This window comes from Pyrus communis, chromosome 14, assembly GCF_041283825.1.
Source record: "Pyrus communis isolate YQ-2024b chromosome 14, ASM4128382v1, whole genome shotgun sequence".
Taxonomy (NCBI): domain Eukaryota; kingdom Viridiplantae; phylum Streptophyta; class Magnoliopsida; order Rosales; family Rosaceae; genus Pyrus; species Pyrus communis.
The window spans coordinates 26566504-26575640 of NC_142578.1; the positions used below are offsets into that span (position 1 = coordinate 26566504).

The window sequence follows — 9137 nt, forward strand, 5'->3', positions numbered from 1 at the left end:
CCCTCGATTTGTGTTGTCATGTGCGTTAAGCATAGCGGTCGAGTCTTTAGGTCTAACTTGATGATTTTCATCAACAATTGATTTTTAATAAGACAAGGATCAAATTCGAAAATTTCTAACTTTCCGTGCCATGAAAAGTTGTTGCTGTAGGACAATACTGGTGGCATGAGAAGTTGAATAGATCTTCTCGAGATCCTGTTCAATTAAGCCTTATTTGTAGAACTTGAGAAATGATCGGATTTGACAAACTTCAGAATTGTGTTTATTCACATATTTATAGTCTTGGAAGCGTAAATGTTGTCAGTCATGTCTTGCTTCAAGCAAGAAGATATCTTTTTGATGATCAAAACATTTTTCTAGAGTGAGCCATAAAGCTCTTAGATCCTGTTCAATGATGTACTTGGTTTTTGCAGTGTATCATACATATGCCTTCATATGAAGATCATGGTGGTTGCTTTGTCAGATTCGCCAACCGAGTTATCCGTCTCAGTTTCAATGTTAGCCTTAAGACTTTTTACAATGAGTGGAGCTTCACATCTTGGACCCATTTCTGGCATTTTTTTTTTCCAAAGATTTCCATAGGGGTAAAGTCGGTTTGTTCAAATTTGACATGTCGATGTCACAAAATGGAACAAGATTATGGTTAGTGCAATGGAGAAACAATTGTCCATACACAATGAGTAGAACATTCAGGTTCTGTTAGACATGTTTTGGTGTAAATTTTTCACGATGAAGTCTGAGACATCCAGGTGGGTTGTGTTCAATTGCCCTGATAAATCGAACACTGGATCAAGTATATCCATTGGTTTAGCTTGGTCGAGGAAATTGGTTTCGATACCCTTCTCCTTGAGGGAAGCTTGATACAAGTCCACCAGATGTTTTGAGGTACGTCAAATACGTGCCCAGTGCCCAGTGCCCAATGCCACCACACCTATGGCAGGCTTCTTCAGGATTTCTATGGGTGTTATTCATATGACCTTTACCTTTTTTGCGATTTACATTTTTGAAGCTCAGGCCTAAATTATGCCTTGGACCTTGGTTGTAAAACTAGACACCATGATTCTTGCCTTTCTCGTTCCACCGACCTTGCATGTGGCCACGTCCTCGTTTGTAATTATTGCCACGAGAGGATGTGGTATTCACTTCAAGGGAATCAACATTCATTTCTGGGAATGACTTCAATCCAGTAGGTCGGGACTGATGATTTTTCATCAGGAGCTCATTGTTTTGTTCAGCGACAAAGAGCACTGATATCAGGTGGTTGTATTCAATAAAGCCTCGCTCTCTATACTGCTGTTGTAGGAGCACGTTGGAGGCATGAAAGGTGCTGAAAAACTTTTCCAGCATATCTTCCTCAATGATAGTCTCCCCACAAAGCTTCATCTGGGAGCTAATTTTGAACATTGCAGAGTTGTACTCAGCAATTGACTTGAAATCCTGGATCCTTAGGTGTGTCCACTCATAACGAGCCCTTAGAAGAATCATCGTTTTCTGGTAATTGTATCTATTTCTCAATGCCTTCCAGAGGGCTAATAGATCTTCAACCGTTAGGTACTTGCTCTTCAGTCCTTCATCAAGGTGGCAACAGATAAAGATCATAGCATTTGCCCGATCTTGAGAGAATGCATTGTTTTCCTCCTTGATAGTTTCTCCAAAATTCCCTGCCTCCAGATGGATCTTGGTATCCACTACCCAAGTAAGGTAGTTCTTCCCAGTAATATCCAGGGCAACAAAATCAAGTTTTGCCAAGTTCGTCATTTTCTTTTCTGAAATAAAAATGAGATGTGTAAAGACTTGCAACTTCAAGCTCGAGATTTACATGATTAATGAGGAGGGCAATTGTACCGCACCACTCTCATTGAAACAATATAGCATAGGGTGAGCGATTATACAGCACCACTCAAGTAGTAGGAACATTTAAATATGCAGAGCAGGGTGGGTGATTATATTGCACCACCTAAAATTGCAGTAAAATTAAATTTGCAATTCAAGATGGACAATTGTACCGTACCGCACCATATTTGATTGCAATAAAATTAACATAAATAAACATTGGGTTAGTAGTCAGGAGCTACACCAAACAAGAAATCAAAAACATAAGTAATTGTTATATTGAGAACTAGGAGCAGACACGGTGCTAGCAGATCTTAGCGAGGGTACATTAAGCAGGTGAGGCATAGGAGGAAGAAGAACAGTAAAATCCTTGGAGGAAGCATTTTTCAACGAAGGGAGATGAGAACTGGTTAAGGTTAAAGAGTCATGCTAATAACGTGTTATAAATAGGCAAAAATTAGAGAGATAACCTTTGCTAGGTACATGAGAGAAGAATGTGCAAAATATCACATTGTTTAGTTTCGTAACTATAACACAAAATGATTGCAGGAAAAAGAGGAAATGATGGAGACTAATATTATTGCTTTCACTTTTTTTCTTTGCTGTGTATTGTAATCACACACGGAGTGCTCTTTATATAAAGCCACATTCATGACAAACCAAAAAGTGAAATGAGTGCTGTTTTTTGAAAATTTCACACAACAACAATTACTCTACTATTGACCTTTTGAAAATATCACATAACAACAATTACACTACTGAGGGCATTCATTCTCACAATTTTACAACACTTTTTAGGTTTTCAGTAATTAACTTTTATTTTCATTTTCAATTTTTAGTTTTTGTTTTCAAAGTGAAAACAAAATGATTATCAAATTACGTGTTAATTTTCTTTAGGCTATGTTTGGGTAAGAGATTTTCAAGTCCAAGCGACTGAGACCAGGTTATTAAAAGTTTGACTATAAATGTGAAAGGGGTTTGAAACCCCTCCTTACAAAGTGTCATTTGCAAATTCATCTCACATGCCTTTGTTTAACCCATGGCGTGCATTCCTAATCCCCACAATCCTTTTTTTTTTTTTTTTTGGTCCATCTAGTGTAGAATATTGATTGTGCTCAAAAAATATTTTGTAGTCCATCTCTTAATAAGCTTGGCCTCAATCACTTTGGAACTTGGAACTCTCCTACCTAACCATCATTATCTTGTGTCTTACTTTTTTAACATTCAAACCGAAGTGATTACCAAACAACCCTTAATTAAATTGTGGCGATGACAATGGTGGTGAGAGGTAGTGGGATGATGGTGGTGGCGTGTGGTGTGGTGGCCATGGTGGAGATGGTGAGGCGAGAATGTCATGGTGTTAGTAGTGGTGGAAGTTGGTAGTGGAATTTTTAACTTTGTTTTATACGTGACTTTTGCTTTTGAATTTTTTTTGGAAATCATTCTTGAAAAATAAAGAACGTTCAGTATGATGTTTTACATAATTTAACCTAAATATTGTACTTGCTTTTTATTTTTTAAATTTATTCTTGAAAAACAACATACATAATACATTTTAGAGTCGTTTTTGTATTTAAAAACAAAAAACTATTTTTGCACCCTTACTTTTTCAAGACAAACATATCAAGTACTAAATCTGATCTGCCAATTGAACAAAAATCAACATACTAAACCCTACATAAAGATATTGATTGAGACGGGGAATTGTAATTACATTAATTGGGAAGATATCCTCCGCTTGTGAAAAAAGAACTCAAGATCAATTCTCATGTTCATAATTCATACCAAGCAGTAAATCTGAATTGCCAATTGTACCCATGTCAATTAACATTATATTGTTTTCGAGGATCAATCTCCCATGCATCATGCATGCCATTCCAGATTGCCAGATTGTATATAAAAATAATCAAACTCCTTTCAGTAATTAAATTTGTGCCATCTTTTGTCATGAACTTATGACCCATAGGAAACGGCTTGACCAAGGCTTGGCAGGTCCGACCTTCCGTAATTTTTCTTTTGTTTCCTTCTTTCTTTCTTTTATATGGTTTTATTCTTGAAAATGAAAACGAGGATTACTCAGAAGTAATTGCTGATTCAAGAATGAATTGGCGGTGTTAGTGAAACTGCAATTGGAATTTACGTCTTTCTTCGATGGATATAATAACATGCCACGATCATCTGTGATGGAATGCTGGCGCTTTAGCCGGTTTTCCGTGCTTGGGGCTGATGATGGCAAGTTCAAACCGTTGTACTGAGGGAGAGTTTGAAACAAATGACTTCTGTTGCTGCTGATATTGGTATTGAACAGCGGTTGCGGGTCTAATCCAGTACTAGTACTCCCGGTACAGCTATAACTAAACTTATTAGGAGTAGTTGATTGAAGTCCAGTTCCAGTTGGGATATAGTACTGGCCATCCGCCAGAATACTAGTGAGTAATGAGTAGTCCATGGCGTCTAGTAAGTTGGAGAAAGAACAAGATTTCTGAGGCTTGAGACTGCTCGTAGTACTAGTACTCATCATGTTGTGATCAAGGATGGGAAAGGGACTTTTCAAGCTTGGTAAAAGGATATCGTGGAGGAAATCTTCTTCTCCTTGAACGTCTTGGTCTTGATCATTTGGCAGTGCCGCTGCTGAAGTCACAACATTCGACTTCTTGTAGATTCGACAAAGAACCCAATCATCCAACTGGGGTCACAAAATAAAGTTCATATATTTATAGTTAATGATTGAAGTACATATGTGGATGATTATTTAATTGAACAATTGATTCTGTAAATCAAATGCTCATAAGATCAAATAAAACTGCTCACCCTCATGGATAAATCATTGAGCTTCATGGCTCTGTGGTGGTTGGTGGTGGTGGTGTAGTTATTTGGGCTTTCTGGAAGGCGGTATTCATGCATGATCCAGTTGGTCTTGATTCCCTTGGGGGGTCTCCCCTTGTAGAACACAAGAGCTTTCTTCACACCAACATTCTGCCGCCCTCCTGATGGTGCCACAATCGTCTTATCTGTTCCAGTTGCCTTCCAATACCCTGATGCGGCAGCCCTGTTTGGCCTCGCACCATTCGGATACTTGCGATCTCTTGGACTGAAGAAGTACCATTCTTTCTCACCAAACGCAGCTTTGGCTAATTAATGGTCGATATCAGCATGCACGAAAGAACACAAAATTAACCATATATTAATTAATCAACTGATAAACTTAGCGTGCGTATACCTTAGAGGCACGCATGTGTGATATGTACAGGAAACAAACAGTTGAATCAATTAATTTATAATTAAGGAAATTAGGCAGGTGCCGTACCTGGCAATTCCCATGGATCAAACTTGTAGATATCAACTTCAGCGATGATGGAAACAGGTAAGGGAGAGGAGGCCACCTTCTTTATAAGGTAGTGAAGGATGAGCTCTTCATCTGTAGGGTGAAACCTAAATCCTGGTGGTAGCCTAGATTCTGGGTTTTTCATCCTCAATCAACCAAATATTTCCTTGCTAGCAACAGATCTAGCTACCTAAATTGAACCAAATATTGATGAAGAAAGAAGCTAGGAATGAAAGCATGTACATGAAAGAAAATGGAGGAGGAGAGCTTGTGTTATCAGTTGTCGCAAAATGAACGAACCAGCGAACAAACAAACTTAAAATTAAACAAAGGGAAGAAGAGTTTGAAATTTTATTGGGAGAGAACGAAACGAAGGGCTTTTATGGTTGTGGGAATTTGTCGGCATGCGGAAAAGAGAGATTAGGGAAATAGGTTGGGATGAACCAGATGATGTTGATGAAGAAAGAAAAAAACAAATCATCAGTTACATTTTCCGCTGAAACAAATATAATATATATGGCTGACAGAGACTAATTACACGCACCGGGATAAGACTTTAGGGTGATAATTTCCCAAATTTATCACATATTTTATGTGTTTTAATTAGCTAATATGACATGACGTGATTGATTGAAGACAACGTCATCCGTATGTTTATACCGTATGTAAGAGTGCCAGCTGAAAGGCTTTCGGTGTATGGCCTAATGGAAAGCAATTGTTGGTTTTGTCCTTCCCAAGTTTTCTGAGAGCTAAGTTATGCTTTCACGTAATTAACAGGGAAGGAAGAGGGAGAAAGACTCGGGGGCTGAGGAGGGGAGGAGGAGGGAGAGACGAGATAATAACATATGGGGAATGGAATAAAGAAGAAGATGCATGGCGGCTGGACAAAGGTCCAAGGATAATCTCAATCTAAGGACATAGTCCTCCTCTTCTCCAAATAGATTCGTAACACGCGTCCTTCCATGTTTGGACGAGCTCTCCCCCACTACCAAATACCAATTCATTCCTACAGTCCACATAGAAAGCAGAAGCAAAAGCTCTTGTGACCTGTCCTGAGGCTGAACCCAGTATCAATCGTCTCCATCCTGTGCCGTAATAATGCATCTCACTTTGACTTTATTCTTTTTTCACTTTTTATAATGTTTCAGGTTGCTTTAAATTAGAACGGAAATGGATCCGTTCCGTGTCCTTTCCACTTAATTAACCAATGCCATAAATTCGAATATTTGAAATTTGATTAAACGGTTAAAATTATTATAAATTTTAAAGTGAGTGCTTATTTGTAACCGCTGGATCAAATTTTAAATGTCCGAATTTGTGGCCTTAGTAGATTAGGTAGAAGGGATCCGAACCCAATTATAAGTGGATTTGATTTTCATTCGGTTCAGTTTTTTATCAAAATTAAAAATCAAACTGAAATTATTGTTTATTTGGTTAGGAGTGTTTTTCAGTTTGGTTTGATTTTTTTATGATAAAACCTGAAAACTTGTTAATTAAAAAAAAATCTGAAAAAGGTTAGGATTTCTTGCTTTTAAAATTTAATTGGACCTGAAGTTGCGATTATTTTCAATTAGGCTACGTGATTCGGTTTGATTTCTAAACTTCTATTTTTTTTTTTTTTGAAAGAATTTCTAAACTTCTAAACCCTTAAATTTTATATGATTCAGTTTGATTTGGTTTCTAAACTTCTAAAACAAAAAACGAACCAATATATTTTGATTTGGTTCAATTTTTTCATATTCGGTTTGCTTTTTTTTCGATTCGATAGACGATTCAGTTTTTTCGTCCTTTTATTCTTCAAGCCACCCCTACTTTAAACCTCTTCACATAACTATTCCTATATCATATCTATGGCCATCCCTATCAGCTATCACCTTCTGCGTGTGCATGCCGTGAGTTTGAACTGAGCCTAGGAATAGAAGTGCTTTGGAAGGCATTCAAAAAAAAAAAAAAAAAATAATAAAAAAATTTCAAAACTTTAAGTTTTAATGATAAAGACAAAATAAAGGGTAAAGTGAATAGTACCATGATTGACTTTTTAGTATAAAAATGTGGTTTTTCATTAAAGTGAACAGTACTATGGGCGTTTCGTTAAAACTTCCTTAAAAAAAATGGATGAAAAACGATAAACATACTAAACTATATTTATCTAAGGGTACTATAATTAACCCTTCAAAAATTTAATCGTGCACTTTTTATAAAAATAATTATTTGTCGTTTTAAAATATGAATTTGAAATATCATGGTAATTTAAATTAATAATAACTCAATGGTCATAACTTTTCTTCAAAATCAAATGATAATAACTTATCGTGCTTAACTATTTTTATTTTTTTTTATACAACAATATAGTACTAAAGGGGTGGAAGAATAACTTGGTTGCAAATCGCTATTACCAAGATTGGAATCTAAAACTTTTTACTTACAAGTGATGAGAAATATCACTAAACTGTAAAACTAAGTAGCCATAACCATTTTGTTTTTAGTTTTTAGTTTTTACTTTTATGCTTGAGATATGGAGAAAGTTGTGGGATACAAACCTCACACAAACATAGAATAAATCTGGTGTCCATGTAACCAAGAATGAAAAGACAATTCAGACCTTGTCGCTCCAGTGTGGTGTGAGCCAAAAGACCCTCTGATGCCTAAGTTAGATTTAATTGTGGGAAAAATGAATCTCAAGCTATGAGCTTTTTGGTTAAGAAACAGTTACATATCATTGTGTGTATATGCATGTCATTATAGAAAGCGAGACATGGGCTTGAAGAGAGCGCAAGTGGTGCTACCTAAGTTGTTGGTTTGAACCCCACGTTATCCCGCCTATTTAGCCAACATCGGTTGACCATGGAAAATGTGAGAGGGGCACCAATTAAGAGTCTCGTATAGGGATGACTCTTGACAACATTGATGACCATGATCTATGTCTAGTCCATATGACTATAGGGATCATAATATCTTGAAGATCTTACAGGATCTTGTCTTATAATCAGTTTGGTCCACTCAGCTCAACTCTATTAAGTAGGGTGGCCCAACACATTGTTTTACGTGAGTCCATCTCGTGAGGAGTGGTGCACGGACTAGATTCTCTCCCCTCTTCTTTCCATCCCCTTCCATCCCCTTGTCTCACATTCTTTATTTTGTCTTTCTCTTTCTATAAAAAACTTAATATAAGATTTTGACGTAGCTTAACCGTGACCGTTCAAATAGGAGGAGAGGGAAGGGGAGGGAAAAAAAAGAGGGTAGAGAATCCTACTCCGTGGTGCACACGCTAGTTTGGCAAAGGTGTCATTTCTATCTGGCATGATTTACAGGGAAACATCCCTTTTATATTTAATGCTCAATCACATGAGGGTTAAGTGTTGGCAAAACTCTAAGGGCGCGTTTACTAATCCGTAATCAGATTGAGAGGAATTGGATTAAGGAGGAATTGAAATGAGGTGGAATCAGAATTAGATTCTTGTTGAAGTTGTTTACTAAAACTGTCTGGAATCGGAATAGGAATGATGTTGAGTCCATATAAGTTGTTTACTTATTCAGTTGAATCAGAATGAAAACTAGGTTGATTACTATATTTCCCTTACATAAATAAATTATTTTCATATAAAGTTATTGGAATTGATTTATATTTCATATCATATTAATTCATAAAATAATTGAAGAAGCTCTTCTTAAAGTGATATTTATATAAATAAAAAAATAAAAAAACCAGCACCTCATCCCCTTCCTCCCGATGTCCCAGCATCCTCATCTCTTCCCTTTCTTCAATCCTATCTTTCCCCAACCTCCACAGCCTTCCCACGACCTCCCATATTCACAGGTCCTCCACTCCTCCTCCCTTCCATCCATATCCTCTTCATCCCTAGCCCCCACAACCATCCCACCACCTCCCGAATTCGTAGATTCACATGCATCCTCATATGTCTCTCTTGTTCTTAAATTCTGCAAGCGACGAGGAGAACTGGGGTTCGGGTGTGGCCGG

General features: G+C 37.1%; 2 protein-coding genes across 2 annotated transcripts; both read right to left on the reverse strand.

Moving 5' to 3' along the window:
- Nucleotides 1–1047: 1047 nt before the first annotated feature.
- On the reverse strand, nt 1048–1599 carry LOC137713265 (uncharacterized). Its single transcript, XM_068452555.2, has one exon. The coding sequence runs from the start codon at nt 1597–1599 to the stop codon at nt 1048–1050; it is 552 nt and encodes a 183-aa protein (XP_068308656.2).
- Nucleotides 1600–3501: 1902 nt separating this feature from the next.
- Nucleotides 3502–5644, reverse strand: LOC137713406 (NAC domain-containing protein 2). Its single transcript, XM_068452699.2, has 3 exons — nt 5141–5644; nt 4645–4964; nt 3502–4519 (listed from the first exon to the last, which is right to left on the reverse strand). The coding sequence occupies exons 1-3, from the start codon at nt 5301–5303 to the stop codon at nt 3881–3883; spliced, it is 1122 nt and encodes a 373-aa protein (XP_068308800.1). The 5' UTR covers nt 5304–5644; the 3' UTR covers nt 3502–3880.
- Nucleotides 5645–9137: the final 3493 nt, after the last annotated feature.

What these genes read in the sequence shown, in the direction of transcription:
- LOC137713265 (XM_068452555.2), bottom strand. Translation starts at nt 1,599, where the DNA reads ATGATCTTTATCTGTTGCCACCTTGATGAAGGACTGAAGAGCAAGTAC.
- LOC137713406 (XM_068452699.2), bottom strand. Translation starts at nt 5,303, where the DNA reads ATGAAAAACCCAGAATCTAGGCTACCACCAGGATTTAGGTTTCACCCT. An exon ending in TGATCCATGGGAATTGCCAG is followed by an intron (nt 4,965 to 5,140) that starts GTACGGCACCTG and finishes ACCATTAATTAG; the next exon opens with CCAAAGCTGCGTTTGGTGAG. An exon ending in TCAATGATTTATCCATGAGG is followed by an intron (nt 4,520 to 4,644) that starts GTGAGCAGTTTT and finishes TTGTGACCCCAG; the next exon opens with TTGGATGATTGGGTTCTTTG.